Source organism: Coenobita brevimanus, chromosome 113 (genome assembly GCF_032717465.1).
Source record: "Coenobita brevimanus isolate Jiangsu-jjx chromosome 113, ASM3271746v2, whole genome shotgun sequence".
Classification (NCBI taxonomy): domain Eukaryota; kingdom Metazoa; phylum Arthropoda; class Malacostraca; order Decapoda; family Coenobitidae; genus Coenobita; species Coenobita brevimanus.
Window position 1 is genome coordinate 14,917,623 of NC_137066.1, and position 16,658 is coordinate 14,934,280.

Sequence of the window (16,658 nt, forward strand, 5' to 3'; positions counted from 1 at the left end):
ACAAGACACTTCCAAAGCTTTTTCCTAGGAATTGAGTCAAAAGCCTTTGACAGGTCAATAAAGGCAACATATAGGTCCTTGTTATACTCCCAGCATTTTTCCATCACCATTCTGAGTACAAATACCGGGTCCGACGTGCTTCTGTCCTTCCTGTACCCAAACTGCTCTTCTCCTGTATATATATATATATATATATATATATATATATAGATATATATATAATATATCTCGAGAGAGAGAGAGAGAGAGAGAGAATGGTGATAGATACTGTACATAGATGAAAATATAATATATATATATATATATATATATATATATATATATAATTTTCGGCGGGGCTTCTGGTAGATCATTAAAGTCTGCTTTAATGAAATTCAAATGTTTAAACAGTACTCTGCCTCAGCAGGATTTGAACCTGGGTCCATTAGGAATGCAGGTTAACTCTACCGATTTTGCTTAGGTGTTCATGATGATATAATAAAGTGTTATAATGATTGCAGATATGGCAACGGGGGTTCAGTGCTGACAAGTGTCATGTCATGAAGACACGTGAAAGTTATCGACAGCCATGTCAAGAATATATGACGGGAGGACTAGGGCTTGAGAAGTCACTGAAGGAAAAGGACCTAATAATAATAATGAATTCAGTGATGTCACCAGATCACTATACTTAAAAAGTAAGAAGTGATTATGACCTACTGTCAAAAATAAGAGTGGCATTTAATTACTAAGAATAATGAAACAATGATGAAAAAGAGGATCATGACATTCACAAGAACCGTCATGGAGAACAGTGCAGTGGAATGGAGCCCCCCTTGAAAAAAAATTATTGATAAAGTAAAAAAAAAGAAAGAAGCCACAAGGTGAGTGCAGAGACTGAGACTGTGTTGTTACCCTAAACGAGAAGAGAGACGAAATCTGACCATCTCAGAAAGACAACGCAACGACATGATTATGTTATATAAGTGTGGGTATCGTTAAGGATGGAATAACTGAGGATGATTCATCCCGCCTGCAGTGGGAAGTATAAGAGGGCACAGTAAAAAAAGAACTGGATAGGAAAGTAAGCAAGATATTTTTTAAGACAGATAGAAAAGTAAACCTCCTGACTAGTAAAAGTGGTGTGATCCAGAAATATTCACAGTTTTATGATTAAATACCACTCCACCCCTCCCCCAAAGAATATAAATAAATAAATAAATAAAATAACTAAATAGAGGGGACATCACGAATTTAGGCGCATTTATATAAAACTACAAAATGGTAAATACAGGTAAGCACACACACACACACACACACACACACACACACACACACACACACACACACACATTTTTAGTCAAACAAAATAGTAACGCAAAGCGATCTCTCCCTTTCATGTTACCAGCCCTTTGAAAACTTGCCCAGAGACAACACAACAAAGAGGGTGCGGGAACTGTAAATAAATGAAAATAAGCTTCGCAACTTGAAACGCAAACCGATTTAATTTGTAAAACTCAGTAATTAGGTCCTATTACGAACTACATTGAAGTTCAGGGGTAATTAGGGAGTCACTGAACCATCTACTCCACCACGGCAAACACTGGACTAAGTTTGGGTGGTCGAAGTTTGGACTGACTGCACATTTTCTTTTGCTAATTTGTTTGCCTTATAATCTACAGTACGGTGTTGTCCTCTATTAGTATATTCTTAGTTCCTCCAAATTATTCAGTTCAGCTTTCAGGCCGGCCAGACTGGTGGACAAAGTTGTTTTCCATTTATCCTTCTTACCCAGTACTACGATGTCCTGTATAAATTCATTTGTGTATTCAGGAACATCAATATCAATCCAGAATAATTTTAAGCCTGTCAGGCTGATGGACAAAGTGTGTTTCTTCTTCATCATCCAGCAATACAGGAAACTCACCTCTAGTGTTGCAGGGACGGCTCAGTCTGCTGGTGTGGGCATGAATGAGGAGGTGCAACTAGGAAATGAATAAATAATGGACGATAGACATTGACAATGCTGACTGAACCATCCCCGCAACACATGTGAAATCCTCCAGCGGAAAGATATTATTTATGAACCACCTGTATATCTGGGGACAAGGATGGTACATCAACTGCGTCTAGTGTTCTTGGGGACTTAGTATAAAGAGAGATTCTGGCACAGTGGCCCACGAGTAATCAGTTTACCTTAACCTAATTCTTCTTCTTCTAATATATATATCATAATAGTGTTTAGAAACATTCAGAATGAATTTGAATTTTATTACGTGCCACCAGCGTAACGCTAAGGATTTTTATATATACCACCACTGTATTGGTAAGGATATATATATATATATATATATATATATATATATATATATATATATATATATATTTTTATATATATCACCGCTGATCACCAGAGTATTGCTGGAAATTTATTATATATCAAACCGTTATTGACACCCGTGTACTGTTAAGGTTTTATTAGAGATTATGGAGGATGGGCGATGTGGTAGCGTGATCTTCTTTATGGCTAAGCCACCAATGTATTGACCTTGAGAAAAGCTCTTTTAACTTACCAACCTGGCTGCCATTAAAGTACCGAGCCTATTGTAGTATAAATCCAAATCAACTGGTGTGATTTAGTCCCCTTACTTCGAAAATAGATACCAGTGATTTACCCGACTTAGTCCCAACCGTTAGGATCCGAAGTTAACACTGATTAGGGTAGCGTGAGTTTAGATAGGCTCAGGGTCACGAGTTTGTCTCCCAGGTACAACTTGCGGGCCGCCAACATCCTAAAAAGGGAAAGTAGTTGGAAAACCCGATTTTTGAAATGTATTGATTTTAATCATATCCAAGAATGTTTAAATCCATTGACTCACTTCCCTAGTTACCATTGTTCTAACAATACTTGAATCAGAATTACTAGGTTGGTTATAATTGGACGTCGTATTCCCTGGTCACTGGAGGTCTCGAGGAGGGACGATTCTAAACAATATTACAGTAAATGCCACTTTCTCAATAATACACTCTGCACCTTCCCAACAATAGAACTTTCAACCAATGTTCAGACCTAATCATAACACTCAGTACAATGAACAATAAAACCCAAAATGACCAGACTAATTACAAATCTTCCGATAATTAGCATACAATTTTTGTTGTCCCAGTAAATCCCTTTTGATTACACTATTTCCCTTATGATTTATAATACAGAAAACTCCCCAACTTAGGTTAATGTACAGTTATTTAGATTTTTGCCTAACACAACAAATGGGGGGGGGGGTATGGAGAGTATGTAAGTGTGGTGACGTGTTTGTCAGGTTACGACTTGATTGATGTTAAGATTTGCGGATCGGATGAGAGATGATGGTATAATCACACAAGGATTTTGCTACTGAGCACACTATTAATCATTCTATTCTCTGTAACTCTCAATGTGAAAACAACGGAGGGGGGAGATTATAAGGGCTTTATCACTAACCTGCGGATCTGACGAGAGATGATGGTATAGTCACGCAGTCACTGTCTGCCTCATCTTATATAAACTCGGATAATGGTCCGATTGCATTCGAGGATGTCAACTTCCGGTTACAGTTATTACAGGACTAAGCATGTCTCGTATCACTCTTTTGGGGATTGACCTTTTTAGAGCTTACAGTGTCTCACAAAGATTACACGACGATGGTGAAAATTTGAGTATTATCAATAATGTTCTCATCACATGATATTAAGTTTCCGTCATGATATTCGGACGTTATTATGTCAGTTAAGCTTGGCTTGGTAATGCGCACAACGACCAGAACTCGAGATTAAAATCACATAGGTTATTATGAACTGCTTCTCCCTTTCTGATCCATCTCAATTAATGTCTCTATTATTGAAATGAATTAGGACTGAATGATATCTTTGAATTTGCTCAAACGGAAGCCCATGAAGTCTCGGCTAATTTAAATGTTCGCCAAACTCTGCTACCAGCTTGTTTTATGAAGGGCGGGGGGAGGGGGGGAGTGTGGAGAGGTAGGGGAGGTTTGGTCAACTGATTTAATACTTAATGCGAAGTAATACATAGATGATCACTTCTTTCTTATTTTTACAATGTAAAAAAAAAATGCACTTATACTTATATTACACTTATACTAGATTATAGTTATCCACACTTATACTAAGTTGTTCTTAATTACTAAATTACACCCATCTTACATCTAGGTTATATTTATATTACATCTTGACCTAACTTACTGGCACTACAAGAATACCTGAAGGTTGTATGTGGGAGCGGGATTTCAGTACAAATAAAGTGCATGATGCGTAAAATTCGAAGTTTTCAGAGTACATAGAAAATAAGTCCTATCAGAATATGTAAAAGTGTTCTTTGTAGCTGAATAAAATGCTTCACATCATATCTATGTGGCCATTCAATTAAAGTAAATATTATGTTTAGATGCGTCTTAGGGTTAGACTATGTATCCCCTGAAGTGCGTACTCGCGCACGGCGTGTGTGTGTGTGTGTGTGTGTGTGTGTGTGTGTGTTTTAAGAAAGCAAATAGTAATTAACTGGAATTATATGTAAGGTTAACTGAAATTTTTTTTGCAAACATATTCTTTATAACCACCTACAAGCAGTTATAGACGTCCACACTTTAAAGTTTAGAACGTGTTTGGACGAGTGATCTTGTTGATGCTATTTTAACAAAAAGAAGAGTGTCATGTCGCTTGCCAGATACTGATGCAGAATTCGAAATTATCCCTCATAATTCAGAATGTGCATTCAATCAGCTTAGCGATTTTGACCCTTATGCCAAAGCATGACCCATCACACACCCACCTAAATTTATGTAATCAGGTTGACACATTTCGGCTCAGTTCAGTAGTATATTGGTGGATACTGAAAACAGACAATGACTTCCATTAGCTTTCCGACCTGCACGTAAGTCCACTGTAGCTTTAGTAATCTCTGAAATACCTCAGTTTTGGTAGGTTTAAATAATTTGTAGCATTTTTTTAACATTATGGTGATGGGTGCTGTGGAAGATCATTTAGGTGTTATCCATTATATACTTTTCCATGGGTGCTGTGGAAGATAAGTTAGATGTTATCCATTATATACTTTTCCATAGGCTTTACAACGATATACACAAATCCGTTCAGCATTTAACCCTTGTCGGGCTGATTCTTTGCAAGGTAGTATATATCCCTTGATTCACTCTCTTACAACCAATGTAAACTGTGTGTCATATGATGCATGCAGCGTGGCCCGTGCAGACCTTCATTGTGCCTAATATGAGGTCTGCAGTTCGGCAGAGATTAATTGTCTCTGACAGTTGTGGTGCGGTGCATGGTACAGCCATCTACCGCACGACCTGCCTAATATTACCTATTATCTATCTATCTATCTATCTATATCTGTCTATCTATATTATCAGCCATTGCAAATCCTCTGCTGAACAAAAGACCTCCCCCAACCTTCTTCACGAATTGTTGATTGAGTCAGTCTCTGTCAAGTTATGACTGTAAAGTTCTATATCCCGTTTCTCCACCTCCTGTCTATTTTTTCTGCTGCTCTTACAGTCTCCTGTATTCAGCCAGCCAGCCTTTTGCTCCATCGGTTTTCCCTTGTTCTTGCAACATGACCTGTCCAACTCCATTTCTTTTTTTTTTCTTTTTAATTTTTGTGATGTCTTTGTCTGCTCTCTCACCTAAGATGATCTTCTGTCTCTTAAAAAAATTCCCAACGCTGACCTTTCCATTGCTCTTTGAGAACGGATTAGTTGATTTTCCGTCGATTTTGCCAGTTTTTAGGTGCCACAACCGTACGTTATAGCTGGGATTATACATTCGTTAAATAATTTTCGTTTCTTACATACTAGCAAGCTACCTTTCATGATGTCTCAGTGATATCCGAAAGCTTTCCATCCAAATCAATGCTACTTTTTTATTTCTCTCATGTTTTTCTTTTCTTTTTTTTGTTAGTTATAGTAATGGCTTCAAGTAACTGTACTCATCTACTTCTTCAAGAATTTCTTTGCTTATTCTGATGACGCTCTTTGGTGTATTAACTTCGGTTCATCTTTAACCTTTCTTTGAGCCTTTCTTTATTTAACATTTCTTGCAATGTCTCTTTTGTTTCTGAGATTAAGACAGTGTCATCTGCAAATCTTAAATGGTTCAGCTTGTCACCTCAGCTTGTCACCATCTATGCTTATTCCTTTGTTCTCCCAGTCCAGTTTTCTAAAAATATGCACGCAAATAATTTTAGTGAAATTGTATCTCCTTGACACAGAGCCTTCACAATGTAATTTTTTGTTTTCAAGTCTTTATGTAATTAAACTGTAGCAACTCCCTCTTTATATATGTTTTCGAGCAGTTTTACAGATGTTTTCCTCTACGCCTTGTTCCGGTAATTAATTTATAATTGCTATGTGCTCCACTCAGTCAAAAGCTTCTTAGTAATCAGTAAAACCTAAGTACAGTGGTTTGTTATATCCCGTAGTTTTCTCAATTAGCTTATTCATTTTCTGTAAATGATCAGTAGTCTAATACCTGCTTCGGAATCCTTCCTACTCACGAGCTTGGCTTAATTCCATTTTTGTTGTTATTTTGTTCATGAGGATTTTAGTGAAGAGTTTGAAAATATCTAGTAATAAGCTAAGAGGTCATTTGTTACAAAGACGTTTTGAGTCGCTTTTGTACCAAAGCAAATTATTTATTCTATTACACCATATTTTGGGAATTTTCTTCTTTATACACTGAGTAAATAAGTGGGTGAGCCTCGTCTGTACTTCCACTCCTGCATCTGACAGAAAATCTGCTACTATTTTATCCTTTCCTAGGACCTTCCCTCTTTTCATACTTCTAATTAGTATTTACTTCATCTGGTGTTACCTCTTGTATATCACTTGTGTCAACTGATAAGTTGGCTATTGGTGAAGAGAGAAACCTGTACTGTACACAGGAAAAATCATCTGACAATTTACCAATGTGCCGGGAATCGAACCAGGGACTCTCAGGTGAGAGCCAGGCAGCATACCACTACACCACGACCGGGTAAAAGTTAACTCACGTTGTCATAATTTTGTAACCAACGTCCCTCCGCCCCCACTGTGGGCATCAAGAGGATGAGTTAACCCCCTGGCACTCGGGCAAGTAGATGCTTTTAATCTATCCCAAGCACTTACGGCAAGTCAGAATGAAGAGAGAAACCTGGGATAGATTAAAAGCATCTACTTGCCTGAGTGCCAGAGGGTTAACTCATCCTCTCGATGCCCACAGTGGGGGCGGAGGGACATTGGTTACAAAATTATGACAACGTGAGTAAACTTTTACCTGGTCGTGGTGTAGTGGTATGCTGCCTGGCTCTCACCTGAGAGTCCGTGGTTCGATTCCCAGCATATTGGTAAATTATCAGATAAATTATCAGTTGGCTATTGGTACTATTATCTTTGATGCAAAAAATTCTTTGTTAAATTCTTCAACTCTATTCACAGTCCTACCTCTGCATTTAATGACCGTCGTTTTTGTCTTTCAGTGATACAATTTGTTGGTTTCCAATTGCCATTGTACTTCAGTCCTGTTTCAGACTTTTTCCTTTTTGATGGTTTCTTTGATCTGATCCATGTTTCTCTTTTTTCTTCTCTCAGCATCTTGTTGGTAAAATTATTTTTCTTTTCTGACCTTCCTTTTTCATCTTTCTTCCTTTTTATTGACATCTTTCTTCTTTTCATGAGCTCGAGGGTCATTTTTTATTTCTTCATGGCTTTGGTTGTATTAGCATTCCCTACTACCTCCACGGATAGCATTTTTGTTAGTCTGTCATTCAACTCATCAGTTGTCACACTCAGCATAACTTAGAGCCTGAAAGCTGTTCGTTATTTCTAACTGAAAGGCTGCTTTGTTTTCACTTACTTTTATTGGGCATATCTTTTTATTTTTAATCAGCTTCTTTCTTTCACTTCTGAAATTGAATCTGGCTGTGCAACCCACCATTCTGTGGTCACTTCCTATATTTACTGTGTTCATAGGTGTGACATTTTTGATCGTGTTTTTTTCTTATGAGCTATAATTATAACAGAGACAATTTCATTCTTTGTTTCTTGATTTCGACTTCGCCTGGTTCATTTTCCCTTTGTTGTTTTGTGAAAGAATGTGTTCATTATTCTTATATATTTCAACAAAGTTTACCACCATTTCACCTGCTGTAATTCTTTCTCCCACTCCGAATTTTTCCATACATGCTTCTCCATTTTCCGATTTGCCATGCTTTGCATTGAAGTCTCCCATGACTTTAGTATGTCGATTCTTTTCTCAATTCATAATCTGGAAAATGACGTCATAGAATATTTATTCCTTCATCTGAGCTTTGAGAAGTTGATACATGTTCTCGTGTTGCTTTCATGGTGTATCTTTTGTCTAGTCTAATTGCAATCCATGCTACTCTGTCAGACACACCGCTGAATTGAACAATGTTCTATGAAAGAATTCTGTTAATTAGAAATCCTACACCACTAACTCTTTCTTTTTGCCTTCCATTGTAGTATAGTAGGTGATTGCTGTCTCGGAGCCGAAATCATTTTGCATATTTTCTATGGATCTCACTCAGACCTACAATATCCCATCTAATGTTTTCCATTTCAGTAATTAAGGTATCAAGTGTGTAATCTGCGAGGCTTCTTACACAGTATGTGATGAAATTCATGGGCTTCATTTCTCTTTATTGTACTGGTCTAATATTTCTTGCCGAGACAGTGCCTACTCACTTTCGGTGGCACACTGTTCATAAAAGCCCAGGAGGAGTGCAATTGGACCTTTAGTAGACGATGATCCAACAGGTATGCCCATGAAATCTTTAAAAGTAGAAGTCATGTTTTGGTTGGGGGTACACTGGGGAAGAATCTCACCTTCCAGCCACATAGTTTGTGGTGAGATGTAATTTTTTGGTCAAATTATTCAGTATATTCAGTGGAGCTTTATGTATCTATAGGGAGTCCCATGATTTATGCCGTCTAAGATGGTACCTTGTATATCTGCAAGGCAATGCTGGTACCCCTTAGATCTGCAAGGCCTTCCTCTATCAGCCTCCTGGGGACGTGCCAGGTAGCAGTGGGAACCTCCCCTCCCTCTCTCTCTCTCTCTCTCTCTGCATATATATATATATATATATATATATATATATATATATATATATATATATATATATGTATATATATATATATATCTCATCATCATCATCATCATCATCATCGGCAGCAGCCATAACTTGTCCACTGATGAACAAAGGCCTCCCCCCAGCCTTTTCCACGAATTCCTTGAGACAATCTTTGCCACATTTTCCCTGCAAATTTCTCTATCTCATCTCTTCAATTCCTGTCTGGCCTTTTTCTGCTACGCTTACAATCTATTGCTGTCCAGTCAGTAAGCCTCTTGCTCCATCGATTATCCCTTATTCTTGCTATATGGCCTGCCCACCTCCATTTCTGTTCTTGTATAACTTTTATAATATCTTTGACTTTAGTCTGCTCTCCAACCCAAGTTGATCTTTTCCTGTCTCTTAAAGATATTCCCAACATCGACCTTTCCTTTGGTCTTTTTTATTTTTTTATTTTTTTTTATTTTTAATGTGTCCGACTCAGGGCATAGGCTTCACAGCTTGCTCCCAAGGCCCAGTAGTCCTCCTACATACCATACACCTCTACATGTCACCACTTCGGCGCTAACACCCACCATCCATATTGAATACATGCTAGGGCTGTCTCATATAGGACTGGTGTATTGGTATTAGCAGGGGTGTTTTTACGACATGTCGGCGGGTCTTCTGGTAGATCAGTAAAGTCTGTTTTTATTAAATTCAAATCCTTAAACTGATCCCTGCCCCAGCAGGGATTTGAACCTGGGTCCGGTAGGACTGCAGGCCATCTCTCTACCGACTGAGCCACCGCCTCCCTCTATCCCTCTTTATATATGTCTGAGAATGGATTAATTTATTTTCCATTTATTTTGTCAGTGTCCAGGTCTCACAACCGTACGTCATTGCTGGAGTTATACATTCGTTATATACTTTTCGTTTCATACAAACTGGCAAGCTACTTTTCATAATGTCTCTATGTTTACCGAAAGCTTTCCATCCAATTGTAATGCATCTTTTTATTTCGTTATCATGATCTTTTGTTAATTTTAGTACTTGTCCCAAGTAGTTGTACTCCTCGACTTCCTCAAGAATTTCATCGCATATTCTGATGACGCTCTTTGGTGTTTGTGGATTAAACATTACTTTAGTTTTACTTCGGTTCATCTTCAGTCCTACTTTCAGACTTTCTCTGTTCAGGTCATTTAACATACCTGTATCTTGCAATGCCTCCGCTGTTTCTGAGATTAGGTCAATGCCATCTACAAATATTATATGGTTTAGTTTTTCTCCATCTATGTTCACTTCTTTGTTTTCCCAGTCTAGCTTTCTTAAAATACTTTCTAGGCATGCTGTAAATAATTTTGGTGAAATTATATCTCCCTGACCCACGCCCTTCTCAATCCCAATTTTTTCCAAGTCCTTATGTAATTTAACTGCAGCAGTTCCCTCTTTATATATGTTTTCGAGCAGTTTTACATTCACTCCTTGTTCCCGCAATGAATTTCTGCTTGCCATGTGCTCCACTGAATCAAAAGCCTTTTCTTAATCAACAAAACCTAAGCACTTTGGATTATCATACTCTGTAGTTTTCTCAATTAGCTGATTCATTGTGTGTAGATGATCAATGGTCGAATACCCGCTTCGGAATCCTGCCCGTTCACGAGGTTGGTTTTCCTCCAAAATTGTTGTTATTTTGTTCGTAAGGACTTTAGTGATGAGTTTGTAAATGACTGATAATAAGCTAAAGGGTCGATAGTTACTAAGATCTTTTGAGTCCCCTTTTTTTTGTAGAGTAAAATAACTATTGCATTATACCAAGTTTTGGGAATTTTCTTCTGTTTTATACACTGGGTAAATAAGTGAGCAAGCCTAATTTGCACTTCTACTCCTGCATCCAACGGTAAATCTGTTACTATTCCTTCTTCTCTCGGAGCCTTCCCTCTTTTCATATTTTTAAGGCAAATATTTACTTCGTCTGGTGTTCCCTCAGGTATTTCACTTATATAAACTGAAAAGTTAGCTATTGTTACTACTATCTTTGAGGCATACAGTTCTTTGTAAAATTTTTCAACTCTCTTCACCAGCTTATCTCTGCATTCAATGATTTCACCGATTATTTTATATATATTTTTTTTCAGTGATGTCATTTGTTGCTTTCCTAGTGCCATTTTACTTCGGACCTGTTTCAGACTTTTTCCATTTTTGATGGTTTCTTTGATCTGATCCATGTTTCTCTTTCTTATTTCTTCTCTTTGTCTTTTGTTGATGAGCTTATTGAATTCCGCTCGTTCTATTTCATCTTTCTTTGTTTTTTTCTTTCACTTCCTTTCGGTATTTCAAAAGCTTGAGTGTCTTTTCTGAATATTTCTTGGCTTTGGTTGTATTAGGTTTTCCTACTACCTCTGCTGATTCTCTTAGCACTTTTGTTAGTCTGTCATTCAGCTCATCATTGTCACACTCAGCATTACTTAGAGCCTGAAATCTGTTCCTTATTTCCAACTGAAAGGCTGCTTTGTTTTCGTTTACTATTATTGGGCATATCTTTTTATCTTTGTTCACCTTCTTTCTTTCATTTCTGAAATTGAATCTGGGTGTGCAACCCACCATTCTGTGATCACTACCTATATTTACTTTGTTGATAACTGTGATGTTTGTGATCGTGTTATTCTTATCTGCTATAATGAAGTCGATTTCATTCTTTGTCTTTCCATTTGGGCTTCTCCAGGTCCACTTTCTCCCTGTTCTTTTGTGGACATAATGTGTTCATTATTCTCATGTTATACATTTCAGCAAAATTTACCAGCATATGCATACAAACATATATATATATATATATATATATATATATATATATATATATATATATATATATATATATATATATATATATATATATATATATATATATACATACATATATATATATATATATATATATATATATATATATACATACATATATATATATATATATATATATATATATATATATATATATATATATATATATATATATATATATATATATATATGCTGAGAGGCAACCTTTAGCGGCCTCTGATCGATGTCAAATCACTTCCTGTCTTCAGAATTGAGTCATACCTCCAGAACCGGCAGGCTGATTGGACTGCAAATTGTTGTATTCCTCGAATTAGAACAATTCAATGGTACACCCACAAGCAAAAGTTCGCCAACAGTCCCTGCTTGGCATAGGTTTACAAACATAGCCCATAGGGGTCAGGTGCATCATAGTACGGGAGAAGGGAGGAGACGGAGAGGGGGAGGCAGAGGGAGGCACCAAGTTGGAAGGGAGAGGGAGACAACAAGACAGGGGAGGGAGGGAGCCTGTGACGATGGTAAATGGCACAAATCAAGTGTTTTAGTGTTTTATTATTATTATTATTATTATTATCATTATTATGAGATGGGTGAAGTAGTGGGAGAAATGCCCAGGAGCTATAAAGTGATTGTGATAGGGGTTATGAGCGGAAGAGTAGGCACTGGTCCTGAGGATAACATAATGGGTTGCCATGGAGTACCAGGAGAAAATTATAATGGGAAGAGACTTAAGGATATGTGTCAGGAGAGGAGGTTGTGCGTTTGTAACTCGTATTTCAGACACAAAGATGCACATGAATATACATGGTAAAGAGGAAACAGAGATCGTGTTGAAAGAAGCCTGATTGATTACGTGCTCGTAGGGAGGTCAGTGATGGGAATGGTTGCTGATACGAGGGCCGTGAGAGGACGATGTGGAGGTTTGTCAGATCATATGATTGTGGTACGCAAGATCAAGCTGAGAGGAGTGAGGTGGATCAAGAGAGAGAGGAGCAGTCAGGGAGAAAGACTGCAAGTTGAGAAGCTGAAGATCAAAGAAATGGCAGATGAATTCAGGACCAAAGTAGAGGACCAGTTAGAATTACTGAAATGGAATGAAATGGATCTGGACAGACTGTGGAATGCATATAGGGATTGCTTAGTTAGGAATGCTAAAGCTGTGTGTGGTGTGGCAAGAGTAACAACAAAGAAGAAATGTACGGCATGGTGGGATGAGGAGGTAAAGAGAGCGGTGGAGGAAAAGAGGAAGAATTGGCTAAAGTGGTTACAGGATAGGTGTTCAGTTGAAATAACTGAATATGTTGAGAGCAAGAAGCACATAAAGAGACTAGTGAAGAGGAAAAAGAAGGAGGTAAATGATGATCTAGGAAGAAAAATGAATGCGAACTACTCTGAAAATAGAAGGTTATTCTGGAAAGAGGTGCGGAAATGTAGAAGTGAAAGAGGAAAGAAATGGGATGGTGTGAAGGATGCATGTGGTAAATTATTAACCCATGGAGATGAAATAAGGACCAGATGGAAAGAATATTTTGAAAGCCTGATGAATGGGGATAGAGGGAGCAGAGCAGCTGTAAACATGATTGGTTTTGGGGGTGTGCAAAGAAGGAATGCAGTGCCAGGAGACGTGACACTCGCACAGGTGAAGAATGCTGTGAAGTGGCTGAGAAGTGGGAAAGCAGCTGGGGTTGATGAGGTGTATGCAGAGATGCTTAAATGTAGAGGAGAGAATGGAATGAAGTGCTTGTTGGAGATATGTAAGAAGGCATGGATGAGTGAAACTGTGCCTGCAGAGTGGAAAAAGGCTGTGATTGTATCCCTGTATAAAAATAAAGGTGAACGAAGTGAGTGCAAGAATTATCTTGGCATAAGCTTACTGAGTGTGGTAGGGAAGGTATATGGAAAAATTATTATAAAGTAAGAGAGATATCAGAAGTCCTAGTGAGTGATGAACAAGGTGGCTTTAAGAGTGGCAGAGGATGTGTGGACCAAATATTTGCAGTGAGACAGATAGTAGAGAAGGCTTGTGAGAAGGACCATAAGGTGTGTATGGCATTCATGGATCTGGAAAAAGCATATGACAAAGTGGACAGAGAAGGATTGTGGAAAGTTTTGCGCATGTACTGTGTAGAGGGTAAGCTGCTAGGTGCTGCCAAGAGTTTTTATGATGGTAGTGAAGCATGTGTCAGGGTTAATGGGCATCTAAGTGAATGGTTCACGATCAGTGTGGGCGTGCGACAAGATTGTGTGATGTCCCCATGGTTGTTCAATGTATATATGGATGGGGTGATGAGAGAAGTGAAAACACGAGTAATGGAGATAGGGATGGCATTGGTAATGAATGGTGATGGATGGAATATCTCAAATTTGTTGTATGCTGATGATGCAGTACTGCTTGCAAGTACCGGACAAGAACTTGGTAGGCTAGTACAGAGTTTTCCTGATGTCTGTAAGCATCATTCCTTGAGAGTAAATGTAGAAAAGGGTAAAGTGATGGTTATTGAGAGAGAAGGTCACTCCCAGTGCGATGTTACAGTGAATGAAGAGAGACTGGAATTATGAGAGAGTTCAAATACCTGGGTACGGTGATAGAAAAGAGAGGAAAATGTGCAAAAGAAGTTGAAAGTAGAGTGACACAAGGAAGAAAAGTAGCTGATGCAATGAAGGCCTTGATAAGAAACAGAGGATAGAGTGTTGCAGCTGGAAGAGGCTTACATGAAGGAGTGTTAGTGTCAACTTTAACATATGGATGTGAGGCTATGGTGTGGCATGAAAATGAAAAGTCAAGAGTAAGAGCAGTGGAGATGGGACTGCTGAGGAATGTATGTGGAGTACAGAGGGTGGATAGGATACGAAATAATGTGATTCGTGAAAGATGCGGAGTGAGGAAGTCGGTGGACACCAGAATTGAAGAGAGTGTACTGAGATGGTATGGTCATGTGGAGAGAATGGATAAGAATAGAGTGGTGATGAAGATATATCTGAGCGAATTCGAAGGAGGGATGAGGCGAGGTAGGCCAAGGAGAAAGTGGAGAGATATGGTGGATGAATGTGTGAGGAAGAGAGGTTTGGAAGTCGGTGAGGCTAGGGACCTGACAAGAGATCGAGCTGGCTGGATGAATTTTGTGAGGAGAAGTGCATGATCAGGGATTTTGGCACACCTTTTTAACATGGCAGCGTCTGGATTGACTCTGTTGGATACGATTATGTGAAGCTACGGAACGTGGTGAATGTTTTTGGCGTATCCGATAGAGCTAGAATGATGAGTGAGTGAAAGCGTGGCCCATTAGATTGGGCAATTTTGGGCTGTCTGGACATTGCTACTCCTCATCCTGCCCTTGAGTGGAAAAGGAGGTCCGGATGATGATGATGATGATGATGATGAGTTTGATTACTACTACTACTACTATTACTACTACTACTACTACTATTATTATTATTATTGTTATTATTATTATTATTATTTTTATTATTATTATGTATGGGATAAATATAAGATGGACGTAATCCAGCGTTAGCTCTTAGGAAACGGCGGACATATTTTGTATTTTCCTGACTAATTATACACGATTTTTCTTGTGTGACGGAAGCACTAGTGATGCCCAAAGGCTATAGGTTTGATAAAGTCTAGCAACCCATAAACAACGGCTTGAATTTGATCCAGACGATCAAACAGGCCTCAAGAAAATCCCGATCGTCTAAGGTTAAGGACGTAAGAAAATAATTTAATCGTGTCAGGTAATGTGAAGGTAGACTGCGAGGCAGAAGGACGTAAACGAAGAGAGAGAGAGAGAGAGAGAGAGAGAGAGAGAGGGGGGGGGGGCGTTTGCAAGTGAAATATATAAAGGGTAATGCCTAGTTTGGTGGCAAGTATCTGGGAATCATACAATTACTGTACATACTTTAGAGACGAAAGAAGTTGATAAATACACTTATGCTAATAACTTTACAAGGTATAAAACATAACAATCCTTATTATTATGATGACAAAAAGGCAGGGTCAGTGCTGCATTTTTATGTTACTGATGTTACACACATGTATACTATCTCTATTCGACTAACAGTGATGCCATGCTGCAAAGTGATCAACCAATCCCCTTCAATCGGAGTAGCAAATATACATTATGTCTATCAACAATAAAATTATTCTTCTAACTTTCACCCTCCCATTTCTGAAGTATGCAATTATATTATTCCCAAATACTTACCACCAAACTAGGCATTTCCCTTTACTTTTTTCACTTGCTAAATCCTTGTTACCCCTCCCTCCCTCTCTCTCTCTCTCTCTCTCTCTCTCTCTCTTTGCCTCTTCGTTTTCGTCCTTCTCCCTCGCAGTCTACCTTCACATTATCTGACACGATTAAATTATTTTCTTACTTCCTTAACCCCTACACCATGGGCATGTTTACCAATGTTTTGCGTGTCCCGCGGGGTTATTCGGGCTCCGACAGACTCTCAAAAAATATTTGCCAAAAATCAGTAATTAGACCTAGAATATTAAAATTACATATGCTTATGGCACATACCTTCAGCTTTCTCCTGGAATGTTTGTTGAGCCTTCGTCAGTTACCGTAGGACTTGTGGAGACCTCTGAATTTGGGTAACGAAGTCTCCACTTTACACTTCCCGACAACCCGTAATATGATAACCACAGCCAGATATTAACACTATAAACACTACTCTATGATTTTCAAGTAGTTTGGGCTCCATACTCCAAAAAAAA

The 16,658-nt window shown here is 38.3% G+C and overlaps 1 protein-coding gene across 1 annotated transcript in view; it reads left to right on the forward strand.

Annotated features, from left to right (window-relative positions):
- Positions 1-1,260: 1,260 nt before the first annotated feature.
- The window catches only part of LOC145418266 (uncharacterized), a 481,506-nt gene continuing 466,108 nt past the window's right edge, over positions 1,261-16,658 (forward strand). Inside the window, exons 1-2 of the mRNA XM_080286710.1 lie at positions 1,261-1,273; positions 1,813-1,938. Coding sequence (XP_080142836.1) covers positions 1,261-1,273; positions 1,813-1,938 — 139 coding nt within the window. The remainder of the gene's footprint in view (positions 1,274-1,812; positions 1,939-16,658) is intronic.